The 27869-nt window shown below is 40.1% G+C and overlaps 1 protein-coding gene across 1 annotated transcript in view; it reads left to right on the forward strand.

Annotated features, from left to right (window-relative positions):
- cntnap2a (contactin associated protein 2a) overlaps positions 1 to 27869 on the forward strand; it is a 1327865-nt gene that overhangs the window by 599522 nt on the left and 700474 nt on the right. The window contains 3 exon segments of the mRNA XM_052015905.1: positions 5442 to 5645; positions 23886 to 24070; positions 26203 to 26343. Of these exon segments, the coding sequence (XP_051871865.1) occupies positions 5442 to 5645; positions 23886 to 24070; positions 26203 to 26343 (530 nt within the window).

The raw sequence follows: 27869 nt of genomic DNA on the forward strand, positions 1-27869 counted from the left end.
GCTGTATGCATTGGTGTAAGAAAGGCAGAAAATTAACATACAGGTGCAGCAAACATTTCAGAAGCCAATTGGGAACCTTTACTGAAAGATGGATGAAATATCAAAGCAATCTTGCTCCAATTGTACAGAGCTTTGGTGAGATTGCATCTGGAACATAATGTGCTGTTTTGGTATCCATATCTAAAGGAGGATATACACTTGCCTCAGAGCCAGCGCAGTATAGATTCAAAAAATGTGAGGATCGTCTTGTTCAGAAGAGTGAGAAATAATATTGAAACATAAAGTTCTGAATGGGATTGAGAGGATTGAACAGAGAAGTTGTTTGAGTTCAGAACCTAGGGGGGTTTGTTTTGGGATTGAGATTTAGTTATTGTTATGTTTGTTCTTCATCACGAGACAAACTTGGCATGGGTTTAACATCTGGACATTTATTAAGACAACAAAAACAACAACAGGCTGCAACTGACTTGCAACAGACAGGCTGGCTGCTTTTTCCCGCTCTTTCTAGCCACTTCCTGCTCCCCCCGTGACACCTTGCATTGCCTGCTGGGAACTGTAGTTCTTTATTATAACTACATAGTAACACAGCTATAAGGAGACATTTCTTTACACAGAGCAATTCTCTACCTCAAGGTAGCTGAGAGTCTTTACACATATTCAAGAATGTGATCAATTGACTTTAAATAAAAAGCAAGTTGGGAGATATAGGAATTGGGCGACAAAATGGACTTGAGACACAGTATCAGCCAGAAATGAATGGTGGAATAGGCTCAAGAAGCTTTTATGTTTTTGAGATACAGCAAAAGGAGAGAGAAAACAATGTTGTCAATATCAAAAAATTTAATTAAAGCCTCTAGTTATTGAGTCAATTGGTGGGCTTTCAAAATCTGAAGAAACATTTCAACCTCTCAACTGTGTACTGTGGCGTCTTTTGTGAGAGCAATGAAATATGGCTTGTGAAAAACCTTGAGGATAGTTGCAACAAAATGTTCATAGTAACAGTCACGATGATGTTACAGTGCACACTGCAAGAATTTTAGTGTTCCTTCTTGCTTTGCTGACCGATGCTTACCAAGTGGAATTATCTGTCAGGTACCCAGAGTTCACTAATTAAACATGACACTTAAATTCCAAGTTTTAATTCATCTTGCCAAGAAAAACTGTTCGACTATAATCTTCTCTTCAAAACCCAAAGAACACTGGATGGTATTGCCAGCATGTTATTTTGACTTCCGAGATAACAAACTAATATTTTAACCACTAGTAAAACACTGCTCCAACCAGTGACGTTGACAAAGTATATGAATGAAAGTTTGTTGCTACAATATTTTGCTCAAGCATTAAGTGCTGTTTATTAATTCCAACTGAGGAAATCATGGTAAGAGTGAGGCTTGTACCATTTGATAATTCATTATGTTACAACAAAGGCAGTAGATAGAGTCTAAAAAAATAATTCAAATTGAAGTTTTTGTTTAAATGCAAAAACTTAATTTTGTTTCTGTTGCCAGTTCAGTTGCTTGCAATATAAAATTTATTGAATAAAAAGTTTTTTCAATGCAGGAAAACATTTTGCTTAGTTATTGTTTCACAGCCTGGTATTAAATACATTTTATTAAAAAATTGCTGATCTTTTTCTATCCACTACTTAAAAAAAAGCAACTAAAATGAACGCATTCAGTCATATCCAAGAAAATGCTGAATTTTTCTTCCAAAAGTTATTGGTCCTGAAGTGTTTATCTTTATTAGCTGCCGATAAATGTGTGAACAGAAGACATAACTTGTTGCAGATTCTTCAAAGTTGACTTGCTCATAAGTGCCATCTGTGCCCAGACAGGGCCTTGAGTGACAACTAAAAATACTTTGTGAATTGAAATACATCACTTAAAAGTATTTAAAACATCTTTAAGCAATTAAAAGCATGATAGCAAACTCAATTAATACAAAATCTTAAATGGCCTTTAGCTCTCTTCCTCCCTCAAATCTAGTCCTCTCGATTCAAATGAACAGTCACTGTTACTTTGCCAAGGCCAACCTCAATACGTCCTGCAGGGCAGATTCCTCAGATGAACTGCAGGTAATTGCAACAAATTCATATCCTACCATTGGAATCCATGTGAAGTGCTACAGCAGATTTCAGCTACTAAGTTTGGTCCCATGGAATCCAGGGAGAGCTAGTTAGGTGGATTCAAAATTGACTCGGAGGCAGGAAGCAGAGGGTGGTGGTTGAAAGATGTTTCTTGGAATGGAGGCCAGTAACTAGTGGTGTGCCGCAGGGGTCGATGTTGGGACCTTTGTTATTTGTTATTTATATCAATGATTTGCCTGCGAATGCACAAGACTTGATCAATAAATTCTATAAGGCTAGCCTTCATCAGTCAGGGCATTGAATATAGGAGTTGGGACATTATGTTGCAGTTGTACAAGTTGTTGGTGAGGTTGCACTTGAAATACTGTGTACAGTTTTGGTCATCCCGTTATAGGAAAGACGTGGTTAAGCTGGAAAGAGTGCAGAAAAGATTTACGAGGTTGTTCCCAGTGCTAGAGGGCCTGAGTTACAAGGAGAGGCCAGGCTAGGTCTTTCTTCTTTGGAACATAGGAAAATGAGGGACAACCTTTTAGAAGTGTTTAAAATTATGAGAGGCATAGAAAAGGTGGATGGTAACAGTCTTTTCCTCATGGTAGGGGACTCCAAAACTAGGGGGCGTAGGCTAGGGTGAGAGGGGAAAGGTTTAAAAGGGAACAGAGGGACAACTTTTTCGGGCAGTGGGTGAATATATGAAATGAGTTTCCAGAGGAAGTGGTTGAGGCAGGTACAATAGTGTCATTTAAGAAACACTTGGATCGGTACATGGAGAGGCAGGGCTGAGAGGGATATGGGCCAAACACAGGAAATTGGGACTCTCTGGGTGGACATCGTGGTCAGCATGGACTGGTTGGGCTGAAGGGCCTGTATCCATGCTGTATTGCTCTATGGTTCTCTAAGTTTGGCGATTATTTATTTGTGAAGGATTCTGAACTTCCTGAATAAATTCCAACAGGAACAGCATGAAACTCTTGGTATTTCCCAGAATGTTCCTTTTTTCATTGTTGGGTTTATTATTTTTGTTTGTCTTTAACTTACAGTTAAGGATCAATCCCATCTTTTAATTATGCCACATCATCCCTTTTGTTTTTACATGCCTGTATTTTAATATTCCTTTTCTTTTCCTCTGAACCTTAGCTGCAGCAAAAGTTGATGAAATGTGGTTTGAGATCAAATGGAGCAGTACCTATCCATAGATCCCTGAATGTGGTGAAGCAAGTAGAAAAGGGGTAAAGCGTACTTTAAATGAAAGTCATTAAACTGCAGATGCTAGGAATCTGAAAAAAACCCAGAAAATTCTGGAAGCAGCCAGCAGGTGAGGCAGAATCTGCAAAAAAAGAAACAGAGTTAATGTTTCAATTTGAAGACACCTTGTAAAGGTCCTTTATTAGCCAAGACATTATTCTGGAAGCGCAACAAAATATTAATTAGACCATAGTTAGAATACTTCATAGAGTTCTTGCACCACATTACAGGAAGAAAGTGATTGCGCTGAAAGGCTGCAGAGCTGGCTTTTGAGAAAGCCACAAAGATGGACAATCTTAGCTGCAGGGAAGGATTGTTAGGCATGGATTGCTTTCTTTCAAGGAAGGTATACTTGCTGTTTATAAAATGCTTGCTGTCTGCTTCTGCCATTTCTCCCGAACAACAATCCTATGAAGCTCAAGTAACATTTGCTTTATGTTATGAACAATATATTCTTTGTTGTCTACTCACCTTATATTCGAAAAAGAACTTGGAGCAAAAAATAAACTGCTGGAATAACTCTGCGGGAAAACAAGCATCATTGGAGGCAAAGGGATTGTTAACGTTTTAGGTGCAGTTTATTTTTTGCTGCAGATCCTTTTCCTTGGCTGTGACCTTGTGTTGCAGTCTTTCTCACCCAGATACAAAACCTGCAGAGAAAAGCTTTAAGATATTTAAGGGCACTTCCCTTCATTCCCTTCCACACATTCTTTTAAATATCAGAGGCATTAACTCTCGCCTGTCACACTATTGCATTTTCTACCCTTTACTTGCTTTCTCTTCTCTCTGGCTCTGTTTGTTTGCCTCTCCCTGCTTTTCTCTCTTGAGATATTGTCAGCTGTTAATTCAATGTGATAAGTGAGGATCACTGTCAATAACATATTAGGAGTAAGGCTGACAATCAGTAAAAGTGACATAAATTGGAAGATCTGAAATCTATTTAACATGGATCTATGCCTAGTTTTCAAAGTAATAAAGAAGATTGCATTTATGAAATTAATCTCCATGAATAGCAATTACAGTCCTGAGATGGTTCAGGCATGTGGCTATATTAGTCACAGCTGAAACAGTAGATCAAATTTTGCAGTAAAAATAATGGTGAAGCTATAAGCACACACAGGTATTAAAGAGCAAATCAGACACCAGTCTCCAGCAGTTGCACGCTCACTGTTGAACACAGGAATCAGGAAGGTGGCAGTAGCTGATTTGCTATGCTCCTTCATCAGTTATGATCTGATTGGATCTCACTAGGAGACTCATCTTAAAGACCCAAAGCCGTGGCATTTATGTGACAGCTATCCATAAAACACATTCGGTGCAAGCACATTTTTAAGGATGTACATTTTAATTATTGCCAAACATGCAATGTTTAACTGAGGCTGATTCTCATTCTTTCAACCTTTAATTCTTAATGTAGGATTGGAAAAAGTAAAGTATTTTTTATTGTATCCTTTATCTTTTTCTCAGCCATCCTTCATTCTATCCTTATTTTGCTCTCCATAAATGATCTGACACTGACTTTAATATTCCAGTTTTTACTTATAGTTCAGACCAGAGGCCGATGGGTTAAGGACAGTATCATTTGAATGGTCTGTTCTTGCAAATCCCAAATTCCCAATAAAGGATGTGACACTGTTTTGGATTATTAATCCTTTTTAGGTTCCAGTATAGATGTGAAAAGAAAATCCTTGGGCATGGGCAGCTTGAATGAATGGGGAATATCATTTGTTCATTGCTGATTGCAAAATCTAGCCCAAAAGTTAACAAAATTGAATAATTACGAAGCAGCACATGTGAACTGCTGCATTGAAAGTTAAGATATCTAAGATATCTTATACTGTACGTAAGTATTTTGTCAAATTACCCTGTTTAAGGAATTAACTGAAATAAGTCCTAATGATATGCTGAGACGGTACAATGCTAATGTTGGGCAGAGCAGTAATTTTTAAACTGGTTTTGATTGTGCAACAGTTGTGCCATCAGCTATTCTTACAATGCCTTTCACAATGTTCACTAAGTTCTGATTTGGCTATTGAATTATCCGTAACTACATTTTCTACAAACTGTTTGTTGTTTTCGGCATGCTAAATACCTTTTCTTTTCTTTGTTTCAGGGGCAGATGTTATCAACTTTGATGGCTACAGTCTGCTGTCCTACAGATTTAAAAATAAGAAAATGAAAACCTTAAAAGATATCATTTCCCTGAAGTTTAAGACATCTGAGAATGAGGGTATTATATTCCATGGAGAAGGACAACAAGGAGATTATATTACACTCGAAATAAAGAAAGCAAAGTTGATTCTTCGTGTGAACCTAGGTAATCTACATTTCATCCAAATTGTTAAACAATAGTTGACAACATTGCAGGAGGTGTTTGGCATCTGTTCCTAATAGCAAGTCTATATAATAAAGGTTGATGAGACATTGGTCAAAAGTTGTCAGTTATGCTCGTGAAAATATTAGTGCTTGGTATCATTATTGTTTAAGACTGGCAGTAACTTGTCATCTCTAAAGGTACAGTCAAATGCAGAAATTTGGAAGGTGCTGTGAGTAATGCCCTGTTCCAATACTGAGTGTGCTGTTGCAGTCATTGCAAATGCCATCAACACAGATTCAACGATTAATCATGTACCAACATTTTTATGTGCCATTCTCATTGTAAAACCATTGAAAATATCAAGCCTTGCTGATTGAGAAGCTGCCAAGTTTTTAGTGTTATACAAAGTTATACATACCATTGAACACCAGAACCATTTCAAGGGCAATTAAGGATGGGCATTAAATGTTGGCCTTGTCAAAGACAACCAATTCTTATATATGAATATAATAAAATCTGTAACTAGAGTAGAACCTTGAGGATGAATCTTAGTTGAAGGATAACTGTTTTTACATATGGACTGAGGTCTTGCTTTGGCGATCCAGAAGTTTTTACTTGTCACAAGTCTACGTGTGTTTCTATTGGTAGGTTAAATAATCAGTTGCATTAATATAGATTCAAAATAAAAGGTCATTTATGAAGAGTGGAAGAAGTCTACTTGTAAATGGCACTCTCAGACCTCTGGATGAAATCTGTTTTCCCTCAGAGTTGTAGTTTGATTACTGTATTCCTCATAAAACTGACTAATTCAGTGTTCTGGTATAAAATACCAGAACTATAAATAGAAACACAGGATCACAATAGTGAGCCAAAATATCAAATAAGCTCTTTTGATGTTGTAAGCTATTGACAGCTTGGTTTCCAAGATTTATGAATAGCAGCAAACTGGAAAGTCGAATTATAACTTTGAACACACCCCAAATCATTTTTTTCTCATATTATGTTGCCCCCCCCCCCCACCATATTTTAAATGTTGAGAGTCTTTTATGCAGAATGCGGGAAGAACAAGTGTGATTTGTGTAGAATGTTGAAAGGCTGTAATTACATTGAATCTGAGGGTAAACTTGTTGCTGCTGATAACTTGTCAGTCCAATGAAGGTTTTGTCCTACAGTATCACTCAAGATTTGAATCTACGGCAGTGCCCACCTCATTAGTGAGAGCCGAAATGTTAACAAAAGTGATCAGCCAAACTGCTGCAATTTTTCTGCATAAATTTAGATAATGGTGCACCATTTTTACTTAACATCTGTATAGTATGTTCTTCTTGGGGGGTGTAAAACATGGAGAAAGGAAGTAAATAACTAATCATAAGAATCATGTATAGTGTTAAATTAAAAAAAAGGGTGGAACCATTCTTTTTCTTGAAAGTGTCTTGATGCTTAATATATCCAGCTGAGAGTTTCAGCAATTAGGAAGCCAATGGAATCTTGTAATCTACTGTCAGAAAATGGTTTAAATATTGATGGCTCGCACCCAAAAGGTGAACTTGTAGAAGTACATGTCCCCTCTCAGACTTTTCTCTTTCATATCATTCAGCTACAATAACATTAAACTTGAAGTCATAACTATTGTAGATTCATTACTGGAAGTTTATAACTAAAACAACTGGTGCTGGTTTATATTAAAAAAATTCTCTAATCTGTAGTCCAGGAATAATGTTTTGTCAAACTGAAGGTAAATTTTTGGGTTGATGACATTCTGACGAAAGGTCAAGTGGCCTTAATATTTCCAGCATTTTTGGTTCTGATTCCAGATTGCAAACAAATGCAGAATTTGCCTTTAGTCTTTAGTACAGGTAGGATCTGTTTAAATTGAGCCATTCCACCCAGTTTCTTCTATTTCATTTGGCCTGCAGTTATAAGTCTAACTGATGTCAAATGCGTGGTTTATTGTCCTCTGGAATATGCCTTTGAGGTCCGAGTGAATTATGGAAGATAAATAAGTTAAATTATTCAGTGCAGGAAGTTGAAGTGGTAGAATTGTTTCTGGTCTAGGGAAAATTTCAGGCAGCAACAGTTTTGCAGCTATGGAAAAGGGTAGATATGAACAATGAGAGTATATAGTAACTGAATGAACTCCTGCCCTCCCCAACTCCTACACAGCCACAGGGGGAATCACACTGAAAATCTCTCAATTAAGTAACTGCAAGTGTCAACCATGAAGTGCATGGTTAGAGTTCCTCTGCCCTGATCGGTAATTATGTCGACTTAGGATGTGTTAATCATATTCGTAATGAAATATGCTACAGTGTTAGTGATTGTGAACATCACTGAGTATGTCTTGTTTTGAGGTCCCCAGGAAAATATAGATATCAATGATTCATTTATACATTGTTCTTTCTAAAGTATCTGGAGGATTTCTTCTTTTCCCAGTGCCATTCAACATTCTATAATAATAAGTGCATGTGGATGAACCAATGACTTTCTGAGTTAAACTGTTTAACTTCCCAATTGTGCAGCATATAATGACATGGATGAATCATCATTTGCAAGATCTGATTTGTTTCCCTCTGGTCTTTTTAGTGGCTATTTAATTACAGTAAAATCTGCTAATACTTGATAAGTTATAGGAGGTCAAAAATAATTATATTTGTACCAAGCATAGGCCTTTTTCTTTTACAGTGGATTAATTTAACAGGACTGTCAAGGTCTACTTTTCCAGCAACATCATAAAAAAGTCAATACAATTATAAATTACACAGCTGCTGTGTTAAATTTACGCCTTGTTGTTTGATCAGCCCCCATCATTCTGCTGCCTGTAGCCCATACTAATAACTTTGGTTAAGGGTGGTCCACTAACACACAATGAAATTTGTTCTTGTCTCAAGTTTGTAATTTACCTGAAGCACAATCTCCAGTCCTTTCATCACTTAGTGAATCTGATAAGGTGGGTGGGCTGGGTGAGTGGGGGGAGGGGTCTCAGCTAGAAATTGGTCCCTGATACCAAACACGTGCATGTATTTACCATAGTTAATACCCACCTTCACACATTCAGTATGATTAAAGTTATTTGATTTAAATGTGTATGACTAGAAGCTGATACATATCTACGTGTTTGGAGCTGTTAACCAAACACAAATTTCTCCCTCTTTTGAAATATGCATGAGTGAGACGAATGGCAGTGGAGAATGTGAAATCTTTACAGCAGAGCAAGCATCATGCTGACATCATGATGATAGAAACAATTTATGGAAAATTAAGGATACAATTTGAAGAGATTTGAAATAATATTTCAAGTATATATAGAAAATGAGGAATATAGAGTAGCAAGGAAGGAACTTAAGAAAGGGCTGAGGAGAGCTAGAAGGGGACATGAAAGGGCGTTGACTGGTAGGGTTAAGGAAAATCCAAAGGCCTTTTTCACGTACGTGAAGGGTAGGAGGATGGCTAGGGTAAAGGTAGGTCCGATTAAAGACAAAGGTGGGAGAATGTGCCTGGAGGCGGCGGAAGTGGGAGAAGTTCTCAATGAATACTTCTCTTCGGTATTCACCAAGGAGAGGGGTCTTGATGACACGGAAGGGAGTGCTGGTAAGGGTGATGTTCTCAAGGTTGTAGATATCAAGAGAGGGGATGTGTTGAAGTTGTTGAATAATATCAAGACAGATAAATCTCTGGGGCCTGATGGGATTTTCCCCAGGCTGCTTCGAGAGGCGAGGGAGGAGATTGTTGAACTGTTGGTAAGGATCTTTGAGTCCTTGTTGTCCACAGGGATGGTGCCGGAGGATTGGAGGGTGGCAAATGTTGTCCCCTTGTTCAAAAAAGGTAGTAGGGATAGTCCAGGGAATTACAGACCGGTGAGTCTCACGTCTGTGGTGGGTAAGCTGTTAGAAAGGATTCTAAGGGATAGGATCTATGAACACCTAGAGAATCGTGGACTGATTAGGGACAGCCAGCATGGCTTTGTGAAGGGAAGATTTTGCCTCACAAGCCTGCTAGAGTTCTTTGAGGAGGTGACGAGGAAGATTGATAAGGGTAGTGCGGTGGATGTGGTCTATATGGATTTTAGTAAGGCATTTGATAAAGTTCCTCATGGTAGGCTTCTTCAGAAGGTCAGAGGCCAAGGGATCCAGGGAAGCTTGGCTGTGTGGATTAGGAATTGGCTTGCCTGTAGAAAGCAGAGGGTTGTGGTGGAAGGAGTGCCCTCAGATTGGAGGGCAGTGACTAGTGGTGTCCCGCAGGGATCGGTTCTGGGACCCCTACTTTTTGTGATATTTATAGATGACTTAGATGAGGGGGTGGAAGGCTGGGTTAGTAAGTTTGCGGACGACACTAAGATCGGCGGTGTTGTGGACAGTGTGGAGGGCTGTCGGAACTTACAGAGGGATATTGATAGGATGCAGAGCTGGGCTGAGAAGTGGCAGATGGAGTTCAATCCAGAGAAGTGTGAGGTGGTACACTTTGGAAGGACAAACTCCAGGGCAGAGTACAGGGTAAATGGCAAGGTACTTGGCAGTGTAGAGGAGCAGAGGGATCTGGGGGTTCATATTCACAGTTCACTGAAAGTTGCCTCACAGGTGGATAGAGCAGTTAAGAAGGCCTACGGGATGTTAGCTTTCATAAGTCGTGGGATTGAGTTTAAGAGCGGCGAAGTGATGATGCATCTTTACAAAACTCTAGTTAGACCACACTTAGAGTACTGTGTTCAGTTCTGGTCGGTGCATTATAGGAAGGATGTGGAGGCATTGGAGAGGGTGCAGAGGAGATTTACCAGGATGCTGCCTGGATTAGAGCGTATGGAATATGAGGAGAGGCTTAAGGTGCTAGGGCTTTATTCACTGGAAAGGAGGAGGATGAGAGGAGACATGATAGAGGTATATAAAATATTGAGAGGAATAGATAGAGTAGACAGTCAGCGCCTCCTTACAGGGCACCAATGCTCAAGACAAGAGGGCATGGCTTTAAGGTTATGGGTGGGAGGTTCAGGTGAGATGTCAGGGGGAGGTTTTTCACCCAGAGAGTGGTTGGTGCATGGAATGCACTGTCTGTGGTGGTGGTGGAGGCAGATACATTGGATAGGTTCAAGAGTTTGTTGGATAGGCATATGGAGGAATGTGAGATAGAGGGATATGCGGGAGGAAAGGGTTAGATAGTGTGAGGGTGGTTTGATGGACGGCACAACATGGTGGGCCGAAGGGCCTGTTTTGTGCTGTATGGTTCTATGGTTCTATGGAAATCAATAAAAATAAAATTTCGTCGTGAGAATTGGAAGAATCATGTCTGAATAGTTTGGTGTGACTTTTGAAATTAAATGTGAAACTTTGTGTAAATCACAGCTGAATTTATATGTAACGCCCTTGGAAAGGCAAGGATTAACCATAAACAGTCAGCGTGTCCTTGTTTGGGGAAGATCTTGTCTGACCTTATTTGATCACATTTTTGAAAGAGGTAATAAAATGTATTAGTTAGAACAATGTGGTTGATGTATTCTGCATGAACTTCAGTTAGGCCCTTGACAAGGTCCTACATGGGAAACTGGTCCTAAACGTTAGAACCCATTGGATCCAAGACATCTTGGCAAATTGGATCCAAAATTGGCTTGGTAATAGGAAGCTGAAGGTGATGGTGGAGGGTTGTTTTTTGTGATTGGAAGCCTGTGACCAGTGGTGTACCACAGGAATCAGTGCTGGCACCCCTACTGTTTGTTGTATACAATAGTGATTTGGTTATGAATAGAGAAGATGTGATTAGTAATTAGGCAGATGACACAAAAATGGTGGTTTTGTTGATCGTTAGGACGATAGTATTATGTTAGAGAACAATATTAATCAGTTGGTAAGAGAGGAATGGCAGGTGGAATTCAATCCCGATAAGTGCAAGGTGATGCACTTTGTTTGGACAAATAAGGGTAGGACATACACCTTGAATGGTAGGATCCTAAGGAGAACTGAGTAACCGAAAGACCTTGGTGTACAAGTCCAAGGAGGTGGTAGTACAGATAGATAAAGTGGTGGAAAAGGTATACAGCTTAGTTTCCCTTCATTAACTTTGGCATACAATATAAGAGCAGGGAAAATGTGGTACAAGTTTAGAAAACATTGGTTAAGCCACAACTTGAGTATTGCCTGTAGTTCTAGTCATCAAACTTTTAGAAAGAACATGATTGCACTGGAGACAGTTCAAAAGAGACTCGGCAGGTTGTTGTTTGAGATGAATGTTTCATTTCTGAGGAGAGGCTGGATAAGCTGAGTTTATTTTCCCTAGAGTGGAGGTGGCTGAATGGGGACATGATAGAAGTGCGTAAAAATATGTGATAGGGTAATGAGGTAGGAGAGAAAATGGGAAACCTTTCCCCGTGGTATTGGTGTCAAAAACAAGAGAAATTGGTTTAGTGTAAGGGGTAAGACGTAATATGTTTAGAGGGGACGTGAGGAAGAATTGTTTCACCCAGAGGGCGAGTAGAATGTGGAATGCGTTCCCTCAGTGGAGGCAAGTACTCTCTGAAACATTTAACAAGTATCTGGATGAGCACTTGAATCACCAAAGCATAGAAGGCTCTAAAACAAATGCTGTTAAATGAAATTAGTATAGATAGTTACTTAATGGTTGGCAAGAACATGATGGGCTGAAGGACCTGTTTCTATGCTGTATGACCCTATAATTCTATGATTCTAAGGCATGATAAAGTATGCCACAATTATGATGAAACTGACATTTCTGTCAAAGTTTTGGTTACACCCTTAGTTATGCTTAATTATCTTGTGAATGAAAAAATAAAGACCTAATTTCTTTTTGATTTAAATGACAGAAGTATTTTTGTTAGGAACAATAAAATGGGGTGAAAGAAGAACAAACTAAACACTGATTGTGTAAAACATTCAGAGAGGCATATCATGGGATGTGAACAAATGAACTATGAAGCCAGTGTATGGTTAAAACTTCTGTAGAAGCTGAGTTCTTGACAAAGGGGACAGAAGCATAGGACCAGAGAGCGGAGAGTGCTGGAAATTAACGAGGAGCGAGTTTTTTTTTTCTTTCTAGCGTTCGGGATAGCGGTGAGTGACTGTGCAGGCACGTGACGTCACTCGGAAGCGTGCGGGCGATTTAAAAGTCAGAGGTTTACCTTCAGTTTTCTTTCCAGCGACCAGAGAATGGAGAGTGCTGGAAATTAACAAGAAGCGAGTTTTTTTTTCTAGTGTTCGGGATAGCGGCGAGTGACTGCGCAGGCGTGTGACGTCACTCGGAAGCACGTGGGCGATTTAAAAAGCAGACTATATCCAGCGGGCAGTGTCGGATCGGGCAGCAGAGTGAGAGGGAGCAGAGTGGGTTAGGCTTTGGCTCAACGGGCTTCGGTGAGAGCGGGAAAGAGGCGAGACTAATAGAGAGGGGGTAAGTTATTAGTTTATTTGTTGAACTCAGTGGTATTCAGCAGTATGCATCTGGGGTTGGTCTTATGTTTGGAGTGTCAGATGTGGGGACCCTGGGAGACCACCAGACTCCCCGATAACTACATCTGCGCAAAGTGCACTGAGATGCGGCTCCTCAAGAAACGGATTGAGAGTCTGGAGCTGCAGCTCGATGACCTTTGGTTGGTTAGGGAGAGCGAGCAGGAAGTAGACAGGAGTTATAAAGAGTTTGTAGACAGCACCTCTGTGGCGGTCCCCCTCAAAAACCGATATCTCATTTTAGATTCGGTTGGAGAGGATGACCTGATAGAGGAAGACCTCAGCAACCGGGACCTTGGCACCATGCCTGGTACTGTGGTCCAGCAGAGGAAGCGAAATGCAGTGGTTATTGGGGATTCTATAGTAAGGGGTACGGATAGCAGATTCTGCGATACCGACAATGAGTCTCGGATGGTGTGTTGCCTCCCTGGTGCCAGGGTACGGGATATCACGGACCGGGTCCAGAATATTCTGAGGGGAGAGAGTGAGCAGCCAGAAGTCTTGGTACATGTAGGTACCAATGACATAGGTAGAAAAAGAGAAGAGGTCCTGAAGGAGGAATACAAGGCATTAGGGAGAAGGTTGAGAAGTAGGACCTCAAGGGTAGTAATCTCAGGATTACTACCTGTGCCACGTGTCAATGATAGGAAGAATAGAAAGCTCTGGCAGATGAATGTGTGGCTGAGTGACTGGTGCAGGGGGCAGGGCTTCAGATTTTTGGATAATTGGGACCTTTTTTGGGGGAGGCATGACCTATTCGCTAAGGATGGGTTGCACCTAAACTCCAAAGGGTCCAATATCCTGGCGGGAATGTTTAATTTAGTTGTAGGGGAGGGGTTAAACTGATCTGGCAGGGGGATGGAAACCAGGATGTTAGGTTACAAGATGCTAAGGTAAGGGAGGAAGTTTATAGAAACAAGTCCAATGAGGATGGCAAGAAGGACAGGCAGGTGAGGTCAGGATAATTTGCTGAATAATAGAAGTACAACAAATCAGGATATTAGGATACAGAATATTAGGATAGGGGATGAGGTATATAGGAACATGTCTAAGATAGTATGTAGTGAAGATGGTAAGAAGGATAGACAGGTGGAAAGTCAGGATAATCTGCTGAACAATAGAAGCACAACAAAATCAATAGCAGATGCCGGACTAAACGTACTATATTTAAATGCACGTAGCATTAGGAATAAAGTAGATGACCTAGTGGCACAACTACAGGTTAATAAATACAATATTGTGGCAATCACCGAGTCATGGCTTTATGATGGATGTGATTGGGAACTGAATGTCCAGGGGTGCACAGTGTATAGGAAGGATAGGTGGGTAGGCAGAGGGGGAGGTGTGGCCATGATGGTTAGCAGTGATATAAAATCAATAGAAAGAAAGGACATTGTGTCAGAGGAGGTGGAATCCTTATGGGTGGAGCTAAGAAATAGCAAGGGTAAAAGGACAATAGTAGCAGTCATATATAGGCCCCCTAATAGCAGTCAGGAAGTGGACGATAAGTTGCAGTTTGAGATAGAAAAAGCATGCCAGAGTGACAATGTGAAGATAATTATGGGGGATTTTAACATGAAGGTGGACTGGGAAATCCAGCAACACGGTAGAATTCAGGAGAGTGAGTTTGTGGAATGTCTAAGGAACGTTTTTCTGGAGCAACTTGTTGAAGAGCCCACCGGGGGATCGGCTATTTTGGATTGGGTGCTGTGTAATGAACCGGAGGTGATTAGGGAACTAAAGGTAAAGGAACCACTGGGAACCAGTGATCACAATATGATTGAGTTCAGTTTCAAGTTTGAGAAGGAGAAGCTGATAACTGGTGTATCGATATTTCAGTGGAACAAAGGAAATCACAATGGTATGAGAGAAGAGTTGGCCCAAATGGATTGGAAGAGTAAGCTAGCTGGAGGGACGGCGGAGGAGAAATGGAAGGAATCTCTACAGGAAATAAGGACAATGCAGGATAGATATATTCCAAGAAAAAAGGTTTTGAATGGAAAAAAAGGCACAAATGTGGATAACGAGAGAGGTGAAGGCTAAAATAAAAGTAAAAGGGGCGGCATACAAAGAAGCAAAAATTAGTGGGAAAACAGAAGACTGGGAAGCTTTTAAAAACCTGCAGAGGGAAACTAAGAAGGTCATTAGGAAAGAAAAGATGAATTATGAAAGGAAGTTGGCGGATAACATTCGAAAGGATACTAAGAGTTTTTTTAAATACGTAAGGAGTAAAAGAGAGACACGGGTTGATATAGGACCAATTGATAACGGTGCGGGAGATATTATAATGGACGATAGAGAGATGGCAGAGGAATTGAATGAATATTTTGCATCGGTCTTCACCGTGGAGGACATCAGCAATGTGCCGGTTAGTCAGGAGTCTCACGAAATGGAACTGAGTTCAGTTAAGATTACTAGGGAGAAGGTGCTAGGAAAACTAAATGGGCTAAAGACTGATGTCTCCCGGACCGGATGAGGTGCATCCCCGGGTTCTGAAGGAGGTGGCTTTAGAGATAGCGGAGGCATTGGTGATAATTTTCCAGGAATTGATAGATTCCGGCATGGTTCCGGAGGACTGAAGGGTCGCAAATGTAGTTCTGTTGTATAAGAAAGGTGGGAGGCAGCATAAAGGAAATTACAGACCTATTAGTCTGACGTCAGTGGTGGGAAAATTATTGGAATCTATCCTCAAGGATGGGGTTACGGAATACCTAGAGGCGCAAGGCAAGATAGGTCCTAGCCAACATGGTTTTGTGAAGGGAAGATCCTGCCTGACCAACCTATTGGAGTTTTTTGAAGAAATCACAGGTAGGGTGGATAAGGGAGAGGCAGTAGATGTTGCGTATTTAGACTTTCAAAAGGCCTTCAATAAGGTGCCTCACAAGAGACTGATTAGTAAGATGAGAGGTCCTGGAATTACAGGTAGGATAACAGAATTGGTGGAGCAATTGGCTGGTTGGCAGGAAGCAAAGAGTGGAAATAAAAGGATCTCGTTCTGGTTGGTGTGCTGCAGTGGTCGGTGTTGGGACCGCTCCTTTTTACCTTGTACATTAACGATTTGGATGATGGAATAAATGGTTTCGTGGCTAAGTTTGTGGATGACACCAAGATAGGTGGAGGAGTAGGGAGTATTGTGGAGATAGGAAGGTTGCAAATGGACCTAGACAGTTTAGGAGAATGGGCAAGGAAATGGCAGATGAGATTCAATGTTGAGAAATGTGCAGCTGTACACTTTGGAAGCAGAAATAAGCAGGCAGATTATTATCTAGAATATAGAAAATTCAAAGTACGGAAGTACAAAGGGACTTGGGGGTACTCATGCAGGATACCTTAAAGGTTAACCACCAGGTCGGATCGGTGGTAAAGAAAGTGAATGCTATGTTGGCATTCATTTCAAGAGGTATAGTGTATAAAAGTAAGGAAGTGTTGATGAGGCTCTACGGGGCACTAGTGAGGCCTCATTTGGAATATTGTGTGCAGTTTTGGGCCCCACATCTTAGGAAGGATGTGCTGACGTTGGAGAGGGTTCAGAGGAGATTTACGACGATGATTCCAGGAATGAAAGGGCTTACGTATGATGAGCGTTTGTCGGCTCTTGGACTATACTCACTGGAGTACAGAAGAATGAGAGGGGACCTTTTAGTGACATTTAAAATGTTGATAGGAAAGGACAGAGTAGATGTGGCTAGGCTGTTTTCCTTGGTGGGTGAGTCCAGGACCAGAGGGCACAATCTTAGAATTAGAGGGTACAGTTTCAAAACAGAGATGAGGAGAAATTTCTTTAGCCAGAGGGTGGTGAATTTGTGGAACTCCTTGCCACGTACAGCAGTGGAGGCCAGATCAGTGGGGGCGTTCAAGGAGGAGATAGATAGATATCTAAATAGTCAGGATATCAAGGGATATGGGGATAAGGCCGGAAATTGGGATTAGAATAGGTTTTTTTTCCTCCCCCATTCCCCATTTCTCATTTCTTTTTTCCCTTTTCCTTGGAGCAGACTTGATGGGCCGAATGGCCTGCTTCTGCTCCCTTGTCTTGTGATCTTGTGATCTTGTGGTTGGAAATTTTGTGGAGAACTAGCTTGCATTCAGTGACCAAGCATGCTCCAGCAACTTAATTTCAAAAGATATGTATGCTCTGGATTGGTATTGATATCTCAAGAATGGATAGAATAGATCTTAGTAAGCTAAAGATCGCATGGATTAATAAAGCAAAAATAGTGGCAACGTACACTAGGAGACTTAGATGGATGAGGGACTGTGTCAAGGAGTTGTTTGAGTTGACAGGTGGGAGGACATGCTTATATGGCATCTATAAGATAAGATCTTTATTAGTCACATGTACATCGAAACACACAATGAAATGCATCTTTTGCATAGAGTGTTCTGGGGGCAGCCCGCAAGTGTCGCCACTCTTCCGGCGCCAACATGGCATGCCCTCAACTTCCTAACCCATACGTCTTTGGAATGTAGGAGGAAACCGGAGCACTCGGAGGAAACCCATGCAGGCACGGGGAGGACGTAAAAACTCCTTACAGACAGTGGTGGGAATTGGTCCCGGGTCGCTGGCGCTGCAATAGCTTTACGCTAACTGCTACACAATAGCTGGTCTTATTATGACTGACTATCATGGGAGCTCGTGCCATTATTCTGAATTCAAGTGGATATCAAATGAGTATCTTCATGAATTTTCTAGTTGGAGGCTTTGAATAATTGCAACATGGAAGATATGCAAAACATCAAAATAGAAGAATTTCCCTTGATCTGCCTTTTGGCTTAATAAGCAAAATGGGAAGAACTTTTGAGAATGGAAACACAAATTAAAATGGCACGAATGAGATTTTGTAGCTCTTTACTGGTAGTCGTTTGAGCCATTCCTTTCCTAATAATCATTTAGTCCAAGCAAATTACAGGACAACCTCATTTTAAAGGATAACAGATATTTTGTTTAATCTCAAAAGAAATTGTATGACAAATTGAGTATTTACTGAATTTGAATTATTTCTTTCAACAGATCTTTCCTTCAGCTGCATTCTTCAGTTAGATTTAGGTTATTTAATTTAACCTTTTATAAATTCCATTTTCATCCCTCTCCCAAACTAAAAGTAGAATTTTGGATTTTGAAGTTATTTTTGATCCACTTTTATCATTCTTACTTGAGAACTCTCTGTTTTGCCAGCTTGAGATTTCTGCAATTTTTTGAATCTTAGGAGATGCAGTTGAATGTACAAAAAGATTCTGGATAGCCTGTCACATTTTCCAGTATTTATATCATCAAAGACTATTCAATATTCCTTTCTTTCTACAACATTGGAATGCACCACACAATTTTGATGCAGAAAATTGTTTACTTCCTTTTTGGTTTTCACCTTGATTTATGAAGAGGGAAGGAAATAATGTTAACCTTTGTGTGTATGTATAGAAACACTAACCTTCTGAGTGCCTGTTAATACATATGGTGATCAGAAGCCTCATTCACTTGAACATAAGAACATAATAAAAAAAGACATGAGAAGGTCATTGGCCCTTTGAGCCTGCTCCACCATTCATCAAAACCATAGATGATCTTCTACCTTGGTGCCATTTTCATTCACAACTCCTATAATTCCTTGATTCCTTTAATATCCAGAAATCTATAGGTCTTTCTTTGAATGAACTCGTTAACTGAGTCTCCACATCCCTTTTGGGTGGAGAATTCCAAAGATTCAACAGACACTGCATGAAGAAATTTCTCGTCAGCTCAGTCTGAAATGGCAATTATGGCTTTTTTTCATGCTGTGAATAGTTAGGCTCTGGAATTCACTGCCAGTTGTGATAGTGCAGACAGTTTCAATGTGTTTAAAAAGGGAGACTATGCTTTACATGAATCAAAATTAAATGAATATAACCATGAAGTAGCAAATGGAAAAGGTAGTTGCATAAACACCACTAGGTAAAATTGTTTTTATATAATATTTTAATGCTCTGCAAGTTGAGACAATAGGGAAAGTATATTACGGATTCTTCAGAGTACTGACTAATAAGAGAAAATATGAATATGAAGAAGGAATTAAAACAATGAAGGAATTTCTATTGGAGAAGAGGAGATCATGAAATAATTTAATGGATGAACGTAGAACGCTGGGATCTAGTCAATGAAAATAATAGCCCTGATTTTAACTTTTCATTGCAGTAGGGGACGAGTGGGTTTAATCCGATAGTTTGAAGGAAGTATAATTTCAGTGCATTTGCTATGGCATTCTAATGCTATCACCTATGTATCATTTTACTTCTGGCCATTGTGTGAGCAGAAAGGCAATTCTGTGCGAAGACAGTCGGATGCACGACAGCTGTGGCAGGGTTTGCCTGCCATTACTTCCAATAAGACGAAACCTAATGGCATAAATGGCAGTGATGCTTCATTCCCTGATAAGCTCAATGCCTTTTATGCACACTTTGAAAGGGAGAATAAAACTACACCTGTGTGAATCCCCACGGCATCTGGCAACCCGGTGATCTCTGTCTCAGAAGCTGAAGTCAGTACATCCTTGCAAGACGTCAGGCCCTGACGGTGTAGCTGGCAGAGTACTGAAAATCTGTGCCGACCGACTGGCTGAAGTGTTCAAGGACATCTTCAGCCTCTCACTGCTGCAATCGGAGGTTCCCACCTGCTTCAAAAGGGCATCAATCATACCAGTGCCCAAGAAGAGCAGGGTGAGTTGCCTCAACAACTGTTGCCCAGTAGCACTCACATCTACTGTAATGAAGTGTTTTGAGAGGTTGGTCATGGCTAGAATTAACTCCTGTCAAAGCAAAGACCTGGATCCACTGTAATTTGCCTACCGCCACAACGGGTCTACAGCAGACACATTCTCACTGGCACTGCACTCAGCTTTGGAGCACCTGGACAACAGCAATATATACGTCGGGCTGCTGTTTATTGATTACAGCTCAGTGTTCAACACCATCATCCCCTCAGTATTAATCAACAAGCTTTATATCCTGGGCCTCTGTACCTCCCTCTGCACTAGATCCTTGACTTCCTTATCAGGAGACCACAGTCAGTGCGTATCGTTAGTGACATCTCCTCCTTGCTGACAATCAAACCAAGCGCACCTCACTGCTCTACTCTCTCTACAATCATGATTGTATGGCTAGGCACAGCTTAAACACCATCTATAAATTTTCTGATGACACCACTGTTATTGGCAGAATCTCAGATGGTGATGAGGAGGCATACAGGAGTGAGATAGATCGGCTGGTTGAGTGGTGTCACAACAACAACCTTACACTCAACGTCAGAAAGACCAAAGAGTTGATAGTGGACTTCAGGAAGGGGAAGTCGGGAGTACGCACACCATTGAGGGGTCAGTGGTGGAAAGAGTGAGCAGCTTCAAGTTCCTGAGCGTCAGCATCTCAGAGGATCTATCTTGGGCCCAACGCATTGACGCAATCATGAAGAAGGCACGCCAGCAACTCTACTTCATCAGGAGTTTGAGGAGATTTGGTATGTCACCAAAGACTTGCAAATTTCTACAGATGTACGGTGGAGAGCATTCTGACTGGTTGCATCACTGCCCAGTACGGTGGCTCCAATGTGCAGGATTGAAAGAGGCTGCAGAGGGTTGTAGGCTCAGCCAGCTCCATCACGGGCACAACCCTCCCCACCATCGAGGACATCTTCAAGAGGCGGTGCCTCAAGAAGGCAGTATCCATCATTAAGGACCCTCACCATCTGGGACATGCCCGCTTCACATTACGACTATGAGGGATGAGGTACAGGAGCCTGAAGACCCACACTCATCGTTTCTTCCCCTCCACCATCAGATTTCTGCATGCACCATGAACCCATTAACACTACCTCATTATTTCCCTTTGGCACTGTTTATTTATTTTTGTAACATCTATTAATGTTTATGTCTTTATGTCTTGCACTGTACTGCTGCCGCAAAACAACAAATTTCATGACATATGTCAGTAATAGTAAACCTGATTCTGATTCTGTCCATACAAACTGATCACGGGAAAACATAAACAGCCTCTGAATCTTTGTTCAAATAATTCTTAACAGATGCCGACATTCTGGAGTATTTTCAAAGTTCTGATCAGATCATGATGTTAAGGAAAAAATAAAGATGATACAATGTGAATGCATCAAATAAAAACAGCTCATCATCACCCGAGGAGGATTTAGCCCTCATTATGTTTTTTGCCTATTAAACATCAATATGTCGCAGAATCAGAGAAAAGTGACACACATGGGAGGCCATTCAGCCCACCGAGTTCACGGTGACTTTATCCAGAAGTAATCCATCTAGTCCCACCCCTGCCATCTCCCAAAGCTCTGCAAGTTATTTTTCTTTCACTTGTTTCTCCAGCTCCCTTTTGAACCACATTGATATTGCCTCCTGGATCACAACTGGCAGTGAATTCCAGACCCTAACCACTGCGTGCATCAAAAAAGTTTTTCCTCATGTTACTTTTATGACCAAACCAATGTTTTGTAGTTCATTGTGTTCCTTGCTTTTATACTTGATACCTCTACTTGTAAAGCCCAGGATCCCAAATGCTTTTCCAACCAATTTCTCAACCTGGTGTTCCATTTTGAATGATTTATACTCATACATCCTCAGATCTCTCTGTTCCTTTACCCTTTGGCAAATTATGCTCTATAATTCACATTGACTCTTCTCATTCTTCCTAATGAAATATTGCCCTGCATTTAATGCATTAAAATTTCATCTGCCACATGTCCGTTCATTCCACCAATCTGTCTGTGTTTTCGTGAAGTCTATTACTACCTTCCTCATAGTTTACCACACTTCTGCAAATTTGGAGATTGTGCCCTGTACATCCAACTACAAGTCATTAAAACATACATTAAAGCTCTGATAATGTCCACTCAGTAATCTCTTCCCATGACAGAGTTCAGAATAGAGTCTCAACTTCAGGAGTCCATTGTTGGGTACATGAGCCCTGTGACCTTCACAATGAAGCCAACTGTGTGTATCTGGGGCCTCAGTGCTGGGAATGTTGGATGGGAGAGGATGCTGATGTTGACTTCCTTAACCGTCCAGTGGATCTGAAGGATTTTGCAGAGACACATCGCTGGTATTTTTCTAGTTACTGCTGTAGGGAGACGTCATCTTACGAGCATATAGGAGGGCAGGGATCACCACTGCCCTGTAGATCATGTTTTGTGGCAAGTTTGAGGCAGTGATCTTCAAATACCCTTTCTCTCAATTGACCAAAGGCTGTGCTAGTGTGTTGAAAGTGATGGTGGATTTCATCATCAATGCCTGTCTTTGCTGAGGTGTGGCTCTTGAATTGGTCCACATTTCCTAGTTTCTCACCATGAACCTTTACTGTCAGAGGGCAATGTGGAGCAGTGGGTGCAGCTTGGTCGAGGACTTTTGGTATTGGTGTTGGTATTGGTTTATTATTGTTTGTCTTGCAGAAGTTGAGTATAGACCTTATCCTTTCTTATACTTAAGTAAAAGTATTAATGGTGACTTGGATCATCACTTATGTGCAAGCCTCCTCTGCATCCTGCAGCTTATCTACAGAGTTTCAGGCAACTTTAGTGGTGGTGTGTGGCTACTATATGTTGGCAAACATAAAAGCAGTGCCATCCCTCAAGGTAACATGTTCATCACATTCACTAAAAAGGGGTCAGAGGTTTCAATGAACAATGTATTTCTGTCAAGCGCAAGAGATGATAGTTGTCAACTGTGTCAGTACCAGGGCTTCATGAGGTGGATGTCTGGATTCATTGTTCAGTTGGTAACCACGAGATGTCATGATGTGCCTCAATGGCCACCATCCAGACACAAGCCATGATCCTTTTGTTAGGCAATGATCTGTATTACTTGCATTTGTGAAACAAAAGGAAATATTGTGGGATTAGTTCTTCGCAAATGGTTCTTACTAACCATTCCAGAAGATGTCTTAACATTGGAAAATACCTCCAGCTGAAAACTGAAGGAACATTTTGCTGTTCTGTCTGGGTTTGACAAAATGAACGAGAGTGCAACACTTTAAATATTATTTCCAAAGCAAAGGTTCCCAAACCTTTTTTGCGGTTCCCCATTTCAGATAGTTTTTTTTCACTCCCCTACATTCATTTTCCAATTTAAATATTGTTCCCCTTTCTAACTCTACAACCACATGCCCTAGTGAAACAAGCAGTTGCCCTCTCTTTGAAAATCTGAACTCAAAAACATTTCAGTATGTTCCAGCCTATGTTTGTATACGGCAGAAAAAAAACACCAACTATTTTACCATCCTTGTCTCGGCAGTACATACTGATCAGATGGTGTCAATTATTAAGAAACTGAGTAGGTACTTTGAGTTGAACAGTGCACTGATTCCAGCCATTTTACTGAAGAAACTTTCTTTCGCCTGAAATAAGGCTACCCTCCTTTGATGCACGTTCTACAGCAGCATCTCTACCACATCAGCATTAAAGGGCAATCAATCGCCAACATCTTCATTATTAATGCAAACAATTGGTCCACTCTTCTATCACCAACAATTCCTGCCTTTATACTATGATTAAAGTCTGTTTGCTAAAGGGAAAGATTGGGCTTTTATTGAAACATTTCAGATTTGTGTGTCATAATTAACAGTCAGAGGTCTGTGCTATTAGATTTTGATTGCTGCTATTGTCTATTTCATAGTGCCTGAAAATATACTTTTGGTTCTCAATATCATGATTGCAGCTTCCAATTTAATAACCTTTTTTTTTATCAACCATTTGATCCTTTTACTTTCCATTTTAGTGAAAAAACTGCAATTGACAAATTTCCTTTATTAACTCCAGGTAGTAATCAGCACAGTTCGATCAATGGTGACACTTCTGTGACAACCGGCAGCCTCCTAGATGACTATCACTGGCACTCTGTCATTATTGAGCGGTATGGTCGCAATATCAATTTTACACTGGATCGGGAGACCCTGCATTTCCGGACCAATGGTGAATTTGATCATTTGGATCTTGACTATGAGGTAAGGAATCATAGGTATTTGAATAAAATAAACACTGCATGCTATTCAGTATTTGAAAGAGAAAGACAGGTTAGCAAATTGGGTATACATCTTCAACATATGTACATAGATGCTGACTAAATTTCTGAGCATTTCTAACAGAATGAGTTTTCATTTCAGTTTTCCAAAGTGTATAGGTTTTCCTCTTAATTTTGATTGCATTACATAGTGTGACATTTGGGTGGACTGTGTTTCACCTTTTTGAGATTGGCATTCATTTTCTCCTCAGTGAGGTGGTTGCAGAGGGTAGGTTTTCAATCCATTTGATGCTGGTGAAGTACTAACTAGAGACCAAGACTTATTGCATTTTCTCTGATTAAAAGTAAGGTCAATCTTTAAGAGAGAATATTCATATGTGCTGTGGTACTGGAAGAGATTCTAGTTTTTAACAGAGGTACAGGAGAATTATTATTTCCCAATGAAATAGTGGGGCAAATTACTTCACAGTGCAGAGCTCCTCGCGGTCTTAGTAGCTCCTGAGCTGAGACATTTTGTGCTGGGTGACAGTATTGAGAGGTTGATCTCACCGCTGCTGAGTTAGTTCACTGGTTAGTTCATTGACTATTGTTCTCAATGCTGTTCTCAGATACTGTCCTCTAAATGAACACGCAAAGCAAACTGCAGAGAGAGAAGAATCAGAATCAGGTTTATTATCACTGACATATGTCATGAAATTTGTTGTTTCGCAGCAGCAGTACAGTGCAAGACATAAAGGCATAAAAATTACCATAAGTTACAAAAATAAATAAATAGTGTAAAAGAGGAATAATGAGATTGTGTTCATGGACCATTCAAAAATCTGATTTTGAAAGATAAAATTGAGAGATTTAGTTGTGCCTACAGAAAACTAAACCAAAGCTTTGTCTGCTGTAGATTGGGATATATACATGCAAAGACATTATTGCCAACATTTTGTGCATAAGGTTTCTGTTTTGCTTGCCAGTAAAGTAGCTTTGCTGGTTTCTGGGGTTTTCATTGTCTTGGCAGTTGAATGAAATCGAACGATAACGTGAGGTGCTCATTATACATGCCAGTTTTAGTGTGTAAGATACAACTGCATTCATGTGTAAAAGCCCATTGACCTTTAAATTACACAGCATTGGTTAACACCAAAACTTAGAACTCACTGATTTTAATGGCCCAGGTTTTGCTGGGAAATGTCAGCAATTATCTGTGGGACTGATGATAATTGCTTGTGTAACTGAGCAACTTTGGGATATTCATGTGAATACAAAGTTGCAGTCAGTAGTTCACAAATGCACTTGGTTACTAGACACCTCTGGGGTCTGTCAGGGAACCCGGATCTCTATTAATTTCCCACCACTTACAGTGGAAATCCATGCGATTAGTCTGTGACAGCTTAGACCTGATGCAGGGAATATTTCTCTATTGATTTTAATGGAGGGCTGTCTTTGAGTGTCTGAGACAAGTAGTAGATCAGATTTTGTAATCACTTGTGTGTGGTCAATTGCTTGTGATCTAAGTGATTTAGTGTTGTCGGAATTCTTTATTAAGTTTTATGCCATTTTAGAAATGCTTAACAGTTATTAACATTTTCTGAATATTTTTTGAATCAAATATTTGGAGTATCAGATAAGTTGGAACTTTGCTGCTCGGTGGAGAGATCAGGTGGTTTGCTGCTGATTGCAAATTCCAGGCCAAATATGTAAATAATAGTTAATATCGCTGACATTAAGCTGCAGAAGATTGTCAAACTTAAATAATACTGCCAAATAATGAAGTGTTTTCCTGCTTTTTGGCATTAAAAAAATGGTTGGGACCAGGTATCACAAAATTTGCTGTAATTGCTGTCAATGAGGGACATAATTCTTGTCAAGTGTTTGGTTTGAAAATCATCCTCATTGTAAGTTATTGAACCATAACCAAGAATTTTGATGAACTGGACAGAGCTGATTATGAAGAATAATAAATTAATCAATGTTGAATATTTCCTACTTATTTAGTACAAGGAAACATTTAGCCTGTCATAAACTATTCTATGTCATAATAACATGCTGTAAGATTTTACAGTATAATATGTAATACTTCCTACATGCATATGAAATATAAAATCATTTTATTTATCCTTCAAGCTCAGTTTTGGGGGAATGCCATTTTCTGGAAAGCCAAGCTTCAATGGAAAAAATTTCAAAGGTTGCATGGAGACTATAAATTACAATGGAGTTAACATCACCGATCTGGCCAGGAGGAGGAAACTTGACACATCTAAAGTGGTAAGATCATGAGTGGGGTCAAAATCATTTTGCATCTGGAATAAGATGGCTAAGGTTATGCCCAACAGATGAAAACAAGGTCCTGTTGAATGAACTGCATAAAAACCCAGAGATAATCAATTAATATTGGAAATAAGGACCAGGCTGTTTGTAGTTTACTGTAGTTTTTAATGACACTCTCCATTTTGTGATTGAGGTGCTCATTATGAAATTTTTCATTTCTGCAGGACTTCTGTTAAATGCTCTATAACATAGCATGGCTGCTGTCAGATTAAATAATTTGTACATGTTACTTTTTCTATTTGAAATTGTTTGAATAAGACGCTTTAATCTCTTCTGTAATTTCATTTACAAGGTCACATTTACGGTTTTGCCATATATCAAGATTTCTATTAAGAGTGTGAAGAGTAAATTTACTTCCAAGCTTAAGCCAATACTGCTTTGCAATGCCACTGCTACAGAATACAAAAGAACAGTTGAGGGTGACAGGCCTTTAATCCCCTTCCTGTGTGCATGGCGAGCATCCATGCTTTTCTCTGCACCCCTTCCTTCCCTGTCTGAAAGGCATGACAGAGTTCAATGACTCATGAAGTCTGGTGAGCATGGGGCTACACCTTACATTGTGGTGTGACATATCGAAGTGCCAGTAACCTTTAGGGTTAGGTTTAGGGTTAAGATTGGCAGCAGTTTTGTTTGAAACATTATTCGAGCATTACTAGATCTCATAGTGCATCACGTAAGGAAGTATTATTCTTAATGACATCGATCTTTTGTACAGGACAGCTATTCCAATATGGTTCACTGGCTGTATGAGCTAGTTTCCTGCATTAGCTGCAGCTGTATGGCATTTTCCAGAAATGGTTTGAAACATTCTACTTATTATTATTCAGTCAAATATTTCATCCATTGTTTAGGACCCACCTAAAGAATAGGTGGTCTTTATGTCAGCACATAATCTAGGATGATACTTTCCTGCAGTACTGTGGGAATGCCATAGTGTTACAGGTAACATCTTTTGGATGAGTTGTTAAACTGATTGCCCACTTGAGTAAGCATGAAAGACCCAACAGCACAATGAGAAGAAGATAATAATAAGAATTGAAATATATTTAAATAATTTAAAAATAATATATTTACTTAAAAATGTTTAAGTAATATAAATTAATTAATTCCATTAACATTAAGTACAGCATGAGAGAAAAAAAACATTTCCCTGCACTTACATTTTCACTCCTGGCTGGTAACCTCCTTCAAGTGAATGGAATCAGGCAGCATGGCTGGCAGTAAGGCTTATCTGATCACAACGCTCGGCATGTCTAGGCTCCACACCAGGGCTCAGTGCAGTTACAAAAGTCAGGGACAAGCCCTAACCCAGGCACTCCTACTAGCTGGCAATTCTCCATGGAACCCCAACTGGCAAGCAACATGAACTGACTCGATATTTATTCTTGAACCAATTTTACTCATTGTCTCATTGTTGTGTGTTATGGGCAAATTGGCTGTCACATTTTCCTATATTGCAACAA

This window comes from Pristis pectinata, chromosome 5 (genome assembly GCF_009764475.1).
Source record: "Pristis pectinata isolate sPriPec2 chromosome 5, sPriPec2.1.pri, whole genome shotgun sequence".
Lineage (NCBI taxonomy): Eukaryota > Metazoa > Chordata > Chondrichthyes > Rhinopristiformes > Pristidae > Pristis > Pristis pectinata.